The 17,597-nt window shown below is 44.0% G+C and overlaps 1 protein-coding gene across 1 annotated transcript in view; it reads left to right on the top strand.

The window, feature by feature from the left end:
- LOC138764613 (E3 ubiquitin-protein ligase RNF212B-like) overlaps window positions 1–17,597 on the top strand; it is a 188,790-nt gene that overhangs the window by 140,893 nt on the left and 30,300 nt on the right. Inside the window, exons 11-12 of the mRNA XM_069940740.1 lie at window positions 7,032–7,089; window positions 9,760–9,799. Of these exons, the coding sequence (XP_069796841.1) occupies window positions 7,032–7,089; window positions 9,760–9,799 (98 nt within the window). The remainder of the gene's footprint in view (window positions 1–7,031; window positions 7,090–9,759; window positions 9,800–17,597) is intronic.

Raw genomic sequence — 17,597 nt, 5'->3', positions numbered from 1 at the left:
ACTATTAGCAAACAGATCAGCAGAGTATGTACCGAAAATCTAGACCAAACTGGATTTATTAAAAAAAGATGCACAACAGACAATATTTGTAAATTTATTAACTTAATTCATGCAGTAGGAGGGAGTAAAGCGCCAACAGTAGCAGTTGTTTTAGACGCAGAGAAGGCCTTTGACAGAGAAGAATGGAATTATTTATTCAAAATATTGCAAAAATTCAATTTACCAGAGAAGTATATTAATTGGATTAAAGCATTATATAAGGGACCATTGGCGAAAGTGACAGTAAATGGATATGTATCAAAGCAATTTAACTTAAGCAGGTCAACACGGCAGGGATGCCCACTATCACCTTTATTGTTCGTGTTAGCTATAGAACCACTAGCAGAATTGATAAGAACAGAAAATAATATAAAAGGGATAAAAATAAAAGACAAGGAATATAAAATCAGTTTATTTGCAGATGATGTTATAGTATACTTAACAGAACCAGAACTATCAATAAAAGAACTATATAAGAAATTGAAGGAATATGGAGAAGTGTCGGATTACAAGATTAACGTAAATTAAAGTGAAGCAATGCCTATGAATAATGCGGATTTCTCAAAATTTAAGAAGGAATCCCCATTCAGATGGCAAATGCAAGCAATAAGATACCTAGGTATACAAATAAATAAAAACCTAGGCCATCTATATAAACTCAATTATTATCCACTAATGAAAAAAATACAGGACGATTTAGAGCATTGGAAAGATTTAACACTAACACTAATAGGAAGGATAAACTGTATTAAAATGAACATTTTTCCAAGGATATTATACCTATTTCAGGCATTGCCAATACACCTGACAGAGAAATTCTTCAAGGAGTTAAAGAAAATAATAAGGAAATTTTTATGGAGAGGGGGAAAACCGAGGATACCACTAGATAAATTAACAGAATGGTATAAACAAGGAGGCTTACAACTGCCAAACTTTAAAAATTATTATAGAGCCGCACAATTAAGATACCTATCAGATTTTTATCAAACAAGGGAAAAGCCAGATTGGACTAGATTAGAATTAGATAAAATAGGGGAAAAGATACTTGAACACATATTATATAAATGGGATGAAAAATTGGTAGAATATAGAAGTTCTCCAGTATTACATCATCTACTCAATATTTGGAAGAAGATTCATGTAGAAGGAAATAAAACAAATTATCAATTCCAAAACTAATATTGACGCAAAACAAGTTACTCCCTTTTACAATAGATAACCTTTCCTTTTGAGAATGGGAGAAAAAAGGGATCAAAAGAATAGAAAATTGTTTTTCAGGAAATAGATTATTATCCTTTGAACAAATGAAAGATAAATACAATATAACTCAAGATACAGTGCTGGCATATTACCAATTGAGATCCTACTTGAAGGACAAATTAGGAAGCAGTCTGAGTTTACCAGAGGGAAGTAACTTTGAATATGTGATTACAGATACAATGATAATCAAAAGATTTATGACAAATATGTATATTAAACTGCAAGAAAAGGAGAATGAGGAAACAAATGGTAAAACTAAACAAAAATGGGAACAAGATTTAAATATAAAGATAAAAAAGGAAACATGCTAGAAGTTATGTTCTGGAACGATGAGAAATACAATAAATACGAGGTTACGTATGATACAATATAACTGGATACACAGGCTATACATTACACCTCAAAAGTTAAATAAATGGGACCCAACAGTATCTGACAGATGTTTTCGATGTAACAAAGAAATGGGAACAACAATTCATGCAATCTGGACATGTGAGAAAGTAGAAAAATTTTGGGAAGATCTAAACCAGATATTAAATAAAATTACAGAAAACAATATACCAAAAAATCCAGAGATCTTCCTCCTAAGTAACATAAAAAACAAAGAATTTGGAATTGATTTGGATGGTGCACAAAAAAGATTTGTTAAGATAGCTCTAGCCGTAGCTAAAAAATGTATTATGTCAACCTGGAAATTGGAAGATAATTTGAAAATACAATAATGGTATATAGAAATGAATAAATGTATTCCATTAGAAAAAATAACATATAGTTTAAGAAATAATATTGAAATATTTGAACAAATATGGGAGCCTTACATGAAACACAATAGTGTAAACCTACCGGGGACATTCACTACCTAAATTAACGAAAGAAGAAGGAAATGAAAAGAATTGACTCAGTGGAATTTCTTGTTTATTTTTATTGAATGACAACATTGTTTGACTGGTTTAATGTATCTTAGATTTTGTACTTTAAATGGATGGGGGGGGAGGTAGGGAGGGTGGGATGGGAGGAGGGAGGGGGGCAGAAAATGACACTGTATATATTTGAAAAGGAAAATGTATGTATCATGGTCAATGTGGTTTACGGTGGAAAAATAATAAATTTTAAAAAAAGAGATATTGGTCTATATGATGCAGGTGTGAGTGGATCTTTCCCCGTGTTTGGTATTACTGTAATTATTGCTGTTTTACATGAGTCTGGCAAGTTTTGTGTTTCTTCTATCTAGTTCATTACTTCCAGGAGAGGAGGAATTAATAAGTCTTTAAAAGTTTTATAGAATTCTATTGGGAGTCTGTCCCCTCCAGGCATTTTATTGTTCGGTAGCTTTTTTAATATATCCTGTATTTCCTCTATTTCAAATAGTTTTATCAATTTGTTTTGCTCCTCTTCTTGCAATTTTGGTAGTTCAATTTTAGCTAGAAACTCATCTATTTTGTCTTCTTTCCTTTCATTCTCAGTTCGGCATAATTGCTTGTAGAATTCATTGATCTCTGTTGGGTCATATGTAATTTGTTTCTCCTTTTTCCTTGATGCCAATACAGTTCTTTTAGCTTGTTTTGTTTTAAGCTGCCAGACTAGTATTTTGTGCATTTTTTCTCCTAGCTCATGATACTTCTCCTTTATTTTCATTATGTTCTTCTCCACCTTGTACGTTTGTAATGTTTCGTATTTTATTGTTTGTCCACCAATTCTCTTCTTTTTGCTGTATCTTCCCTTGTTGCTAGTTCTTTTTCTGTACTTAATATTTCCTTTTCCGGCTGTTCTATTTCCCGATTGTAGTCCTTTTTCATCGTAGTTACATAACTTATTATCTTCCCTTTGATGAAGGCTTTCATTACCTCCCATAATATAAATTTGTCTTTCACTGATTCTGTATTTATTTCAAAGTACATTTTAATTTGGTGCTCAATAAATTCTCTAAATTCCTGTCTTTTAAATAGCATGGAGTTTAATCTCCATCTATATGTTCTTGGTGGGATATCCTCCAGTTCTGTTACTAATAACAGGGGTGAATGATCAGATAACAATCTAGCTTTATATTCCATTTTCCTAACTCTTCCTTGGCTATGGGCTGACAACATGAACTGGTCAATCCTTGAGTATGTTTTATGTCTACTCGAATAATATGACTATTCCTTGTCCTTTGGGTGTTGTCTCCTCCATATATCCAAAAGTTGCATTTCCTGTATTTATTTCCTCCTCTATTTTGATTGGTACATTTTTATTGATTAATATAGCTACAGCTCTGGCTTTTGAATTATATGATGCTGCTGTTATGTGCCCTACCCAGTCTCTCCTTAATTTATTATGTTCTACTTCAGTTAGATGCGTTTCCTGCACAAATGCTATATTTATTTTTTCTCTTTTTTAGTAAATTTATTAGCCTCTTCCTTTTGATTTGGTTATGTATTCCATTAATATTTATAGTCATATAGTTCAACATAGCCATCTCATACTCTGTTTACATCTCATTTCTGCTTCCTCACCACCACCTTTCCCCTTTACCCCATTTTCATTTCTCAGTTTTCCTTTTTTGAACTCAAGGTATGACAACACTGCTAAAACATAAAATACTTCACCACTCCCACATCTAAAATTCCCTTTACAGTGTCCCCCGTCTCCCTCTCTGAGTCGCCCCTTCTCTCTTGTTGGGCAACCACAACTCCCCTCTCCATTCGGACTGCGAACACGTTCGCAAGTGTCAACTGATTTTGCAGTGACTGTTATTCTCTCCCACCCAACCCCCTCCAGAAAAGACTTTTATCTTCACATTAAAACAAAGCTCCCCCTCTTTTCTTCTATTTTTTCTTTTTTTATCCCTCCTCTTCCCCCCCTTCTCCCCGACTTCTCTTTTCTTCCCTCCTTTAGTTCTTACTTAAACTATTATTTTTACATCTTTATATGTAGTTTGTCATCGTTCCTCATTCTTGTTACATCTCTTCATCTCTCCTTCTGTCCTGCAGGCGTTCTGCAAATTCTCGTGCTTTCTCCGGATCTGAGAACAGTCTGTTTTGCTCCCCCGGGATAACTATTTTAAGCACCGCTGGATATCTTAACATAAATTTATAGCCTTTTTTCCTCTTCTTTAGGAGTTCAAAACATATGTCTGGGTAGAAAAATTTTTTTTGACCTTTGTACTCCAGTCTTCTCTAATTTTATTCATTGCCTTCTCCAATATATTTTCTCTTGTCATGTATCTCAGAAATTTTACTAAAACAGATCTTGGTTTTTGTTGTGACTGTGGTTTCAGGGCTAGTGTTCTGTGTGCCCTTTCTATTTCCATTCCTTCCTGCATTTCTGGCATTCCCAGGACTTTTGGGATCCATTCTTTTATAAATTCTTTCATATCTTTGCCTTCTTCATCTTCCTTTAGGCCCACTATCTTTACATTGTTTCACCTACAATAGTTTTCCATTATATCCATCTTCTGAGCTAACAACTCTTGTGTTTCTTTAATTTTTTTTGTCACATTCTTCCAATTTTCTTTTTAAGTCGTTCACTTCCATTTCTACAGCCATTACACATTCTTCCACATTTTCTAATCCTTTCCCTACATCTGTTATGACCAGCTCTATTCTACTTACTTTTTCTTCTGTACTTTTTATTTTCATTTCACTAAATTCTTGTGTCAACCATTCTTTTAATGGTTTCATTTGTTCTTGAATTTTTTTAAAATCTATGTCTTCTTTCTTTGGCTTGGCTTCGCGGATGAAGATTTATGGAGGGGGTAAAAAAGTCCACGTCAGCTGCAGGCTCGTTTGTGGCTGACCAGTCCGATGCGGGACAGGCAGACACGATTGCAGCGGTTGCAAGGGAAAATTGGTTGGTTGGGGTTGGGTGTTGGGTTTTTCCTCCTTTGCCTTTTGTCAGTGAGGTGGGCTCTGCGGTCTTCTTCAAAGGAGGCTGCTGCCCGCCAAACTGTGAGGCGCCAAGATGCACGGTTTGAGGCGTTATCAGCCCACTGGCGGTGGTCAATGTGGCAGGCACCAAGAGATTTCTTTAGGCAGTCCTTGTACCTTTTCTTTGGTGCACCTCTGTCACGGTGGCCAGTGGAGAGCTCGCCATATAATACGATCGTAAAATCTATGTACTGTCCATTCATTTCACCTTCTATTCCTCTATGCAGAGCTTAGTGTTCTCCTTCTTCTTCTTCTGTGTCTGCTCTTGGTTTTGTGCCTTCTACGTCTCTTCCCTGTATCGGTGTCTCTTCTGACTTTCTTGTTGAACTGGTTGTCTCAGTTTGTTGGGTATTTTTTTTCATGGCTTCTTGATGTTGGTCCTCTTCTTTTGGGCTAGTTATCTGTTGGGCCTCCTGCTGCTGTTTTTCTTTCTCCTCCCTCCCTTTCCCATTGCTTTCCTTTTCTTCCAGTTGGGAGTCCTGCTGTCAGGCATCTTTCAGTTGGTCGTGCTGTGTAGGTTCACTCCACAGCTGGGCCCCCCTCCCGTCGGTGTTCTCCTTTTCCTTGTTGCGCACCTCTGTTTGGCTCAGTGAGCCATTTTTGCAGTCCCGCGGTCGGGAGCTCACGACCCTGCAGGGTCTCCACTAACCTCAGGGAGCAGGCTCCTCTGTCCACGGCGGGTCCCTGCTTCTTCGTGCAGGTAAGGCCTTTTCCCTTCTCTTCCAGCATCTTTCCTTCTTTTTTTTCTGTTGTTTTTGGTCTTTCTTTCTTACGGTCCATTTTCTTTCTTTTCTTCACACCTTTATCTTTTATTTGTTGTGTTTTGTGTATCTGGGGCTTTGCGTTTCCTTCACTTTTTTTCTTCTTTTCTGGAGAGGGCTGGTATTCTCCTACTGGCCACTACTCCATCACGTGACTCCTCCCATCTGAGCTCTTGATGCCCCAGCTGCCTTCCCTCCCAACTGAGCTCCTGACGTCCCAACTGCAGACAATCACCCAGGCCCGGCCATATGCCCATCCAAACTCCCAATGCCCTGACCTTTCTTCCAATCTGAACAACTGACACCCTGACCGCCCTCCTATCTGAGCTCCTGATGCCCTGTCCACAGACATTCACCCAGGCCCAGACCGCTCTCCCATCCAAGTTCCTGACACTCCATCAACCTATTCATTCAAGCTCCTGACGGCCTGACCATGTACTCTCACCCAAGCCTGACCACCCTCTCATCTGAGCTCCCTACGCCCCAGCCACCCTCCTATCCGAGCTCCCGACACCCTAATCAATGCAGATCTTTACACAATCAAAGGCTGACCCCCTAAATTTTACCCTACAAATTGTCCCACAAAATTTGACTATTACATGAATATATAATATATACATGAATATGGTATGTGTACTTTGTAATTCTTGAAACTAATACAAATGAGCAGTTTATAGACTACAAACATGAATAAATGTGTGTGTGTGTGTGTGTATGTGTGTATGTATATTTATATATATATATATATATATTTACATATATAAATGTGCATGTAATATTTTTTCATGTGGCTCTCAGATATCTGTAGTACTGTATATACTCTTGTGTTAAGCGTTTGGCCACCTCTGGCCTCATGGCTGTTCTCCCCTTGCCCCTTCTTCCCTAATCCCCCCACCTTTTCGGGCTCAGGCCCAAAACATTGGTTATATTGGTTATGTCATTGCCTCCGATTGAAGCTATGGGACTGTCTTAGTTTCTCCGGAAATATACTAAACCTCTACCCCCTTGTTTACAAATTGACGGGGATATTTGCTGAGGGAGTGCACTTATTTTCCATCACCCACAGACACCCAGGGGGAGCACTTTGGCCTCGGGGATGAGCACACCATGGGATGTCGTCATGAGTGAGTAGCCAGTGCCAGATTGTAGGCAGAGGGGAGGTGGTGGGGACTCTGTCCGGGCAGGGTGGGCAAGGAGGAGGACATAACCTGAGGGTGGGAGCAGGCTGTCAAGGGTGGCTGCACAAGAGGGGTGTGAGGGATGACCTTGGAGTGGGAGGCATAGATGCGAGGTGGTGGGGGTAAAGTTGGTGCTGAAAGGGGGTTTGGAGGTGCCAAGGAGGTTGGAGGAGGTGAGAGGTTCTGGGGGTGGAGGGAAGGGGTGAGGAGTTTGGGCAGAGGATGGGAGGAGGTGGGGAGGGTGTGTGGGTTGGTAGGGGGGTTTTGGATGAGGTGGTGTGGGTTAGGGTAAGGGGATAGGGTAGATGGTGAGGAGGTGGGGGGAAGTGGTGTGGGAATAGTATGCAGGAAGGGTAGTAGGTGTGGGTTGGGAGTGTGGGTTAGGGGGAGGGGGTTTGGGTTAAGGAGGGGGTTTGGGTAAAGGGGTGGGGAGGGGGGTTTGGGTTAAGGGGATGAGGAGGGGGTGTGGAGAGGGGATGTGGGGGAAGGGGGTTTGAGTTAAGGGGATGGGGAGGGGATGTGGGGAAGGGGGTTTGGGTTAAGGGGATGGGGAGGGTGTGTGGGTTGGTGGGGGGGCTTTGGAGGAAGGGGTGTGGGTTAGGTTAAGGGGTGGGTGAAGATGGGGAGGAGGTGGAGGAGAATTGGTGTGGGAATAGTGTATACAGGAAGGGTAGTAGATGTGGGGAAAGGGTGTGGGGTTAGGGGATGGGGAGGGGATTTGGATTAGGGGATGGGGTTTGGGTTAGGGGATGGGGTTTGGGTTAAGGGGAGGGAGAGGGTGTGTGGAGAGGGGATGTGGAAGAGGGGGTTTGGGTTAGGAGGGGAGGGGGTGTGGAGAGGGGATTAGGGTTAGGGTTAGGGTGGAGAGGGGATGTAGGGGAGGGAGTTGGGGTCAGGGGGATGGGGAGGAGGTTTGGGGAGGGAGTGGGGAGGGGGTTTAGGTTAAGGGGAGGGGATTTAGGTTAAGGGGAGGGGAAGGGAGTGTGGAGAGGGCATGTGGGGCAGGGGATTTGGGTTAAGAGGAGGGGGAGGGAGTGTGGGGAAAGGGGTTTTGGTAAGGGGGATGGAAGGGGGTTTGGGTTAAGGGGAGGGAGAGGGGGTGTGGAATGGGGATTTGGGGAGGGGGTTTGAATTAAGGATGTGTGGGAGGGGGTGTGGGGAGGGGACGTGGGGCTGTGGGTGTGGGGAGGGAAGCACTGAGAGGTCTTCCAGTTTGACAAAGCACCATCTGAGGGAACTCTGCAGTTTCCACCCCAACCCCCACTGATCCAACCTGTGTCATTCCAATGAGCCTGGGCCAATTCCTCCACAGGTGTCCACAGTTCTTTCCCCAGCTATCGGACCTGCTGAGTACCTGATGAGTCGCAGGTTCAGGGAGCTGTATAGCCTCGCTCCTGCCCTCCACCTCTCTCTGGTTCTCTTCATACCCTCATCTGCTATGGGTTCACCCTCTCCCTCTCTCTCACTCTCTCTCTCTCTCTCTCTCTCTCTCTCTCTCTCTCACACACACACACACACCCTTTCTCTCAACCCCTCATCTCCTTTCTCCCCCCTCTCTCCTCCCTGTCTATATATCCCCTATATCTCCCCCTCTCCCTTCCTTTCCCTGTTCTTATTTATTCCCCTCTCTCCCCATCACTCTCTCCCCTTCTCCCACCTCTCTCCTTGTTCATCTCTCTCCTCCTTCTCCTGCCTCTCTCCCCTTGTTCATCTCTCTCCATCTCTCTTTCACTCCCTCTCCCCCTCTCACCCTGTTTCTCCCTTTCCCTCACTCCTCTCCCTCTATCTCATCTCTCTCTCCCTGATGATCTCTCTTTGTCTCTCTCTCTCTCTCCCTGTTCCTCTCTCCTCTCTCTCCCCCATTCTATCTCTAACCCCGCCTCTCTCCCCCTCGCTCTCTCTCCCCCTCGCTCTCTCTCCCCCTTCCCTATTGTCTCTCTCCCTGCTTCTTTGTCTCCCTATTCTCTCTTTCTCCCTTCTCCACTCTCTCCTGTATCTCACTCCCTTTCTATCAACCTCTCTCCTTCTTCCTTCCTCTCTCTTTCCTTCTCTATCATTCTCTTCCTGCCCCTCTTTTTGTCTCTCTGTCCCTCTCTCTCACGCTCCCTCTCTCTTCCTCTCCTTCCTTCTCACTGTCTCCTACTCTCTTCCTCTCTCTTCCTCTCCTTCCCTCTCACCAACTCCTACTCTCTTCCTCTCTCTGTTCTTTCTTCCCCACTCTTCCCCTTTCCCTTCCCCTTCCCCTCTCTCCTTGCTGTCTGTCTCTTCTCTATCTCTCCCCATCCCCTCTCTCTCTATCTTCCACTCCCCCTCGCCTACACACAACCACCCACACACTCACACACACACACACACACACACACACACACACACACACACACACACACACACACACACACACACACACACACACACACACACACACACACACACACACACACACACATATTAGTTCCCAGCCCCTTCCCAGACAGGCTCAGGAACCTTGGGCCCCTGGCAGCCCATCGACCTGACCGCCAGTTCTGGCTTTGTCTAGCAGGCAGGGGGAAATCATGCTGGGCCTTGCTCATGTCTGCTTCTCTGTCTAGTGACATGCTAAATTCTTTTACATTGTAGGTTCGTCCTCTGTAGCATCTGCAGACAGTTTAATGTACAGGTATTAGTTGAAGTTTGTGTCTTGATCTTTTTCTCCATCTTCATTATCTTTCTTTTTCAATATTTTTATTAAACATATTATAGTCAAAATACATGAGGAGAATAGAATCCAGAATCGAATAGTAAAAACAGCAACATCAATATATTGCAGTACATAATACAATGTAGAACATTTTAACATGTTAAACAATATTGTCTCTTTCTCCTCAATTTGGAATATTCGAAAAAGTGAAAAAAAAAGGTTGTTAAACCCTATCGAACCCACTGAGATAAACAAAAACACCAGCAAAATTTTTTTAAAAGGCCAGGCAGCCTAAACGGAGTCATTACAACAGATCAACACAAACTATTTATCTGGTCTTTGCTAATTATAAAACAACAGAAATCCAGAACACTCTGGAAGGTGAAGTCAAAATACAAATTAACTCGAACTAAAATAGTTTACAAAAGGACGCCAAGTTTCTTCCAACTTAACGGAGGGATCTAATTTTTGCTAAACTTAATTTGAGACTTAATTTGAGAGAACCAAAGTAGGTGAATTAGGATCTTACCATTTGAATAAAATGGCTCCTCTGGCCAACAGTGTAGTAAAGCCTACAACCCCATGTATGGAAGTGGGAACTCGACCCACCTCTGGAAGTAGAATTCCAAAACTCGCCATCAATGGATTAGGTTGCAATCTTCATTATCTCCATCTTCACTATCTCGGACTCATTCCATTCCTTTCTCTCTCTCTCTCTCTCTCTCTCTCTCTCTCTCTCTCTCTCTCTCACTCACACTTACACACACACAGACTGATGTGTGCTCCATCAAATCTCTGTGTCCCACCACCTCACCCTCTCTGCTTGTCTCTGCCTCGTCTCTACCTCACGTGCACACTTCCAAAGCCAGTAAGGAGACCTCAGACCTCAAGAAGCCATTTTCAACCATTGAGACTTGGATTTTTCTTTTGGCACGAGACTGGCCACATTTTACAATTTAAACTGAAAGATATTCCATGTGTGCAGTACTCTATTAAGAACCAAGGATTATTGGCTTAAAAAAGGACATAAGAGAGGATAATTAATCTGAAACAAGGACTGAGGTGCCACTGTTTTTTCATGAAGATTCTTATATGATGCCTTCATCTGAAAAAGCAAGTATAAAGAAACAGATGTAGCAGGTTTTCCAGTGCTGCTATTAAAGATAATGATAAAGGAAACCATCTAGATTATAGAAAAAGACAATCTCACATACTCGAATAGGGGAGAAAAATTGAGTTTACATAACTCTTTAAATTGTTTAGTAATTTTAACCCCTAAGTTTATGTGAAATTATCTCTGACTATCTTTAATGGAACTTGAGAGTAGATAGGGACCTGCCTATTAATCGGAAAAATTTCACTTCTATGAAGGTTTAATTTGTATCCAGAGAAAGAGCTGAATTGAGAAAACACAGATAATATAGCTGGGATAGATCTTAAATATAAACTATTAACTCATCTGCATACACTTTCTTACTATACTTGTGTATATAATCAGGTCTTTTAAACTGTAATTGACGATTGGGGTTCTGCGATTTCCAAGTGCTCCCCGAAAGGGTTTGGGAAACCCTGGTCTGGAATCTGGAAAAGCAGGTAGACACATGCTCCATCCCTTCCACCCCCCACCCCACCTCTTCTCCTTCTCCCTCCCTCCACCTTCCTTATTCAGACTTCGATCTGTTTTTCCAGATTCCTGACAAAGGGCTCGGGCCTGAAATGGAAATGTCCACTGACTTTTTCTTTTTGTGGATGCTGCATGACCTGCTGAGTTTCTCCAGCACAAATGGGTCTTACACTCAACCCCAACATCTGCAGGCTTTCTCATTTAAATTTTGTTTGCACCAGCTGTAACTGTAAATATTTATATTTCATTTATATCTATTATCTCTTTTCTGTGTTGTGACACATGATGGTAACTTAATGTAGGTGTATCTCACATACTGCAACCTGTGTGATTGCAGCAAGTAAGAATTTTGGTGCATCTGCCTATTGTACTCATGGATATGACAGTAAACTCATATTATTTACCACATAATTTCATGCCTTCTGAAGAAAGGTTCTGGATTTAAAACATTAACTGTTTCTGCTTCCACGGACGCTGCCTGACCTGCCGAGTGTTTCCAGCATTTTCTGGGGACTTTTTAGTATTATTTTGTACTTGCGACATCTGCAGTTTTATAAATTTATTTTGTTGTGTGTTCATCTACTTCTGCCCTCCTCCTTTGCTCTCTCCGATCTACACCTCCTCATGGCAGATCCACCTCCTCACCTTTCACCCACCCCCTCAGCAGGCACTCAGTCTCTCCTGGACTCACTCCCTCCCTCTCACAGAGATTCCCTTTTGTCCTCATTTCCCCTCCCAGCCCCTGATCGGCAACTTAAAACATGTCAACTCTCGATCAGGTTATTGGTCTGAGTTGTTAACTCTGCTTCTCTCTCTCTGTCTAACTCTGTCTGGTCTGCTGATCATTTACAGTACAGTGCACTCTCTTTTTACTTCTAATGTTCAAAGCCAGGTACCTGATGCTGCTAAATGAGGGCTAACTCCAGGTACTGGGTACCCAAGAGTCAATGCTGGGGACTGGGATTTTGGGGTTAACACTGGGCATTGGGAGTCTAAGGGTCAACACTGGGGACTGGGATTTGGGGAGTAATGCCAGGAACTGGGTGTCCAAGGGTCTAGACTTGGGACTGGAGTTTAGGGGTTAACTCTTGGGACTGGAATTGGAAGGGGGTTAACTCCAGGGTCTAGATGTCAAAGGGTCAACACTGGGGACTGGGATTTGGGGAGTAATGCAAGGAACTGAGTGTCCAAAGGTCTATACTAAGGACTGGAATTTGGGGGGTAGCTCCAGCCACTGTGTGTCCAAAGGTCAACAGTAGGGTTTGGGGTTAACTCCAGACACTGGGTGTCCAAGGGTCAACACTGGGATTTTGGGTTAACTCCAGGCACTGGGTGTCCAAGGGTCAATACTGGGGACTGGAATTTGGGGTTAAATCCAGGCACTGGGTACCCAAAGGTCAACACTGGGAACTCGGATTGGGGATTAACTCCAGGGGCTAAGAGTTGAATGGTGAACACTGGGGACTGGGATTTGGGGGTTAACTCTTGGGACTGGAATTGGAAGGGGGTTAACTTCAGGGTCTAGATGTCAATGGGGACTGGGATTTGGGGAGTTATCTCTGAGCATTGGGGGTTGAAGAATCAGTACAAGACTGGGATTTGGGAGGTTAACTGGAGACTGGGAGTCAAAAGAACAACATGGTACTGGGATTGGGGGGATTAATTCTGGGGACTGGGATTTGGGAGGTTAACTGCGAACTGCGTGTTAAAGGGTAATCACCTGGGACTGGAATTTGGAGGTTTAATTGTGGATCAGGCCAAAGGGGAAGTCATGGGTACCCACATGGGCCCCAGCTCCACCTGCTTGTTTGTGGGCTATGTAGAGCAATCCATGCTATAAGCCTACACAGGCAAGACCCATCAACTCTTCCTCTGATAGATCGATGACTACTTTTGGTGCTGCCTCATGTGCCATGATGAGTTCGTCAACTTCATCCACTTGGCTGCCAACTTCCACCCCAACCTCAAATTCACTTGGTTCATCTCAAGCAACACTCTCCCTTTCCTTGATCTCTCTGTATCTCAGGAGATAAACTCTTGACAAACATCTTCTACAAACCCATCAACTCCCACAGCTACACCTCTTCCCACCCTGTTCCCTGTAAGGATTTCATTCCACTCTCTCAATTCCTCTGTTTCTGTCGCATCTGCCCCCAGGACGAGGACTTCCATGCCAGATCATCAGAAATATCCTCCCTCTTCAAACAACATGGCTTTCCCTTTACCACCATCAACTCAATGCTCACCTGCATATCCTCCATACCCACACATCTGCCCTGGTTCCCTTCACCCCCACACGCAACAAGGACAGATTTCCCCTTGTCCTCACCTACTATACCACCAGCCTCCTCATTCAACACATCCTCCTCCTCCACCATTTCTCCCACCTACTATGTGATTCCACCACTAGACACATATTCCCCTTTCTGCCTTCCACCAGGGACTGCTCCCTTTCTGACTCCCTTGTCCACTCTTCCCCACCTTGGACCCTACTCTGTGACTGCAGGAGATGCTCCATTTGCGCCCACGCCCTCCCTCACCACCAAACAGTCCTTCCAAGTGAAATAATAGTTCATGTGAATCTGCAGGGGTCATCTACTGCACCTGGTGCTTCCGTTTTACTTTCTACATTAGAGAGACTGGACACAGACTGGGAGGTAACTTTGTTGAGCACCTGGCTCTGTCCACCGCAATAGCATGGATTTCCCAGTTGCCACCGATTTCATTTCCCCATCCCATTCCCCTGCTGACATGTCTGTCCAGAGTCTCATGCACTGCCAGGCTGAGACCACCTGCAAATCGGAGGAATAACACCTCATCTTCCGAGTGGTCACCCTTCAAATGGATGCTATTAACATCAACCGGTTTCCCCTCCACTTCTTCCCCCATCACCTTTCCTCAGCTCTCTCTCCTCCCTTCTCCCTCTGTCTCCTTTCACAGAGCCAAAATCAATTCTCACCTCTCCTCTTATCATATCCAGTTAACATATTTTGTTGGCCTGGACTCCTGGCCAGATTTGTCTTTAGTTCCTGTTCTTTGCTTATTCCTTGGAAAGCCAAGGGCTCAGGGCCGAAACATCAGTAATATATCTTTAACTCCTCTGGACATGGCATGACCAGCTGAGCTCCTCCAGCATTTCTCTATGTTTTAGTACAATCACAGTGTTTGCAGACTTTTGTGTTTCACTTCAGTCGAAGGCTCAACACTGGGGACTGAGGTTTGGGAGTTAACTGTAGACTCAGAGGTTTTTTTTCAATATTTTTATTAACATTGAAATTTCACATCCTAAGTCAAAAAGATCCATTATACTTAAATCATATCACAGGTTCCCCACATTTTAATCAAGCAGATTATATTGTATTGATATTTTATTATAAAAATCAAAATTTAAACACACTGCCAAGAAAGAAACTTTGACCAAAAAGAAAAGGAAGGCAGAATTATTATCAGAGTGATAAATTACCTCATTAGTCAACATTTTAACCTTCACAACAAATCAAATCAGACTGAAAGTTGAAAGGCTAATATTGGGAGTTGGGGGGAGGGGGTTAACTCTGGGTGGGGACTGGGAGTTTGGGGGTTAACTGAGGACTGGGAGTTGGGAGTTTACTCTGTAGACTGGGAGTTAGGGGGGAATAACTGGGGACTGGGAGTTGGGGGGTAACTCCGGGGACTAGGAGTTGGGCTAACTCTGGGGACTGGGAGTTAGGAGTTAACTCAGGACTGGGAGTTGGGGGGGTTTACTCTGGGGACTGGGAGTTGGGGGGTAACGGGGCTGGGAATTGGGGGTTAACTTAGGGAACTGGGAGTTGGGGGGTTTACTCGGGACTGGGAGTTGAAAGGTGAACACTGGGTGCTGGGTGGAGAGGTTAACTAGGGACTGAGATTTGGGGGTTATCTCCAGGGACTAGGTATCAAATGGTCAAAAACACACAGAAATGCTGGAGGACTCAACTGGTCTCATGGCGTCCATAGGAGGGTCAATACTGGGGACTTGGATTTGGAAGGGCAAATTCTGCAGACTGGAAGTCGTGGGTTAACTCTGGGATTCTGAGTCCTAATACTAGGACAGAGTTGAGGAGTGGAACTGGGTGTTGGGGGTTAACTCTGAACTGGGAGGTAGGGAGTTACCTGGCAATTCAGGGTTAACTGTGGAAGTTGAATGGTTAACTCTGGTACTGGGAGTTGCATGGGGTGTAAGTCTAGGACAGGGAGATAAGGATTAACAGATTGGACGTCAGGGTAGCAGAGATGAACTCTTGGGATAGGAACCTATGGGGTTGGGAGATGGGGATTAACTCTGGGTCAGGGGTTAACTGTGATTATGGTTTGTGGTTTATTCTGAGAACTGTTAGTTTGGGTTAACTGGGACGGGAAGTTGGGAGTTAACTGTGAATGTGGTTTTACCCTAGGTGCTGCGGTTAACTGTGGTTAACTCTGGTATCGGGTTAACTTTGGGCTTTGGGGTTAACTCCAGGAGACAGAATAACTCTGGGATTGGGGTTAACTCCGAGAGTCAGATTTCACCCTGGGTATCAGGGTTCATTCAGAGAGTCGGGGTTACATCCAGGAGTTGGGTGCTCTCTGGGAGTCAGGTTCACTCCAGGAGTGTAGTGTGGATTGTGGAGGGTCACATGGCCTCTCTATCTGGAACATGGTGAGAATGTGGATTGTGGAGAGTCACATGACCTCTCCATTTGGAACCTAGTCAGAAGTCGCATCACCTGCCAATAAAGGTTGGACTCTGCCTACCCATTTGTGCATACCTGACCATTGGCCCCTTTAAACACCTGGTGATTACCTGGGTCGGACCCTCCAGCTTAATGGATGTCAGGGTAGCAAGTGGAGTAGCTCTTTGCTCTTTGGTCTTGAGATGAACCCTGCTCCACTCCAGGTCATGAACTGTAGACAATGCTGGAGAAGTTGTGGGTACGGTGTGCTCTACACAGGTATCAGTGCTGTTAGATAACATTGGAGCCATACCCACGTTAGACAAAGAACGGCGGGTAGCACATTGTAATCTGTCTGTACACAGTTGCTGGTATCAGTACTGTTGGTCCAATGTGACTGATTGTTTTGTGATTGAGAATACTAGGGTATGTTATCCCTGTGGTGATCCCCACGTGTGTTTTAATAAAGATCCTTCATGTGTTCAGCCTGTGTCCAAACCTGTTGCTCTTTGAACCCACCGAAATTTTACCTTCCCACACATCAATTGGCACTGTGAACAGAGTTCAAGGAATCTCAGCTGAATACACGTGCAGTCATAGTATTTGAAGTGATACTCACCTGTGTGTGAGTCTCCTGTCGTGTATTTGTGTGTGGGCATACTTCCTCATGAATAGGGCTAGCAGGAAGGGCTCCACAGCTGGTAAGGGAGCCTCAGGGCACGAGAGTAGAATTCTTGGGTGGACTACTCACAGGCATAGCTTACATGCTGTTGGCCAGATTCCAAGGCAGTACTGAGAGAGTGGATTGGGCAGTACCATCTTTTTTAGGGATCCAGAGAGGGAGGAGTTACAGTATCAGGGGTGGGCCAACCAGCACAATGCATGTATTACAGTGTTCCACCACATTCACCCTTCTTTTGAAACAAAGTCCGGCGGAGAGAAGTGTCAGAGTCTACAGGTTCAGCCTATCTGGTGGTTTGGTCTGTCAAATTGACCATGACAGTGCCAGCTGTGGTGTAGCTGTTGGCTTCTGGACACTGCACTGTGTGGACTGCAATTAGGATGTCTGAACAGAATCAGTTGGGGCTGGATTGGGACTGTGGGTTGGGATTGGCATTGGGGCAGTGCAAAGAGTGCCAATGGTGGGGTCGGATACCTGACCGTGTCCCTGGTAGTCGTGGGGGAAGGGAGGGTGCTGCTTGGTCGACCATGGTTGGTCCAGTGAGTGCCGCGACTCCTGCATGTGCCACATCCCGGACAGAGACAGTCTCTCCGCCCATCTTTGTACTGCATGAAGGCATACTGGGGGCTCACGTGGAGGAGGTGAACCTTCTCGACTAAGGGGTCAGCTTTATGGGTTCTGGTGTGGCTCCAGAGGAGCACAGTCCCTGGGGTCGTCAGCCAGATTGGTCGCGTGGTTCCCAATGCTGACCTCCTAGGGAATGAGAATAATTTCCATGCATTTGTTGCATTACAGAGGAGG

The sequence above is a fragment of the Narcine bancroftii genome, chromosome 5 (assembly GCF_036971445.1).
Source record: "Narcine bancroftii isolate sNarBan1 chromosome 5, sNarBan1.hap1, whole genome shotgun sequence".
NCBI classification, from domain to species: domain Eukaryota; kingdom Metazoa; phylum Chordata; class Chondrichthyes; order Torpediniformes; family Narcinidae; genus Narcine; species Narcine bancroftii.
The sequence above is the reverse complement of the archived record's forward strand: the minus strand, read 5'-3'. Positions and strand labels throughout refer to the sequence as shown.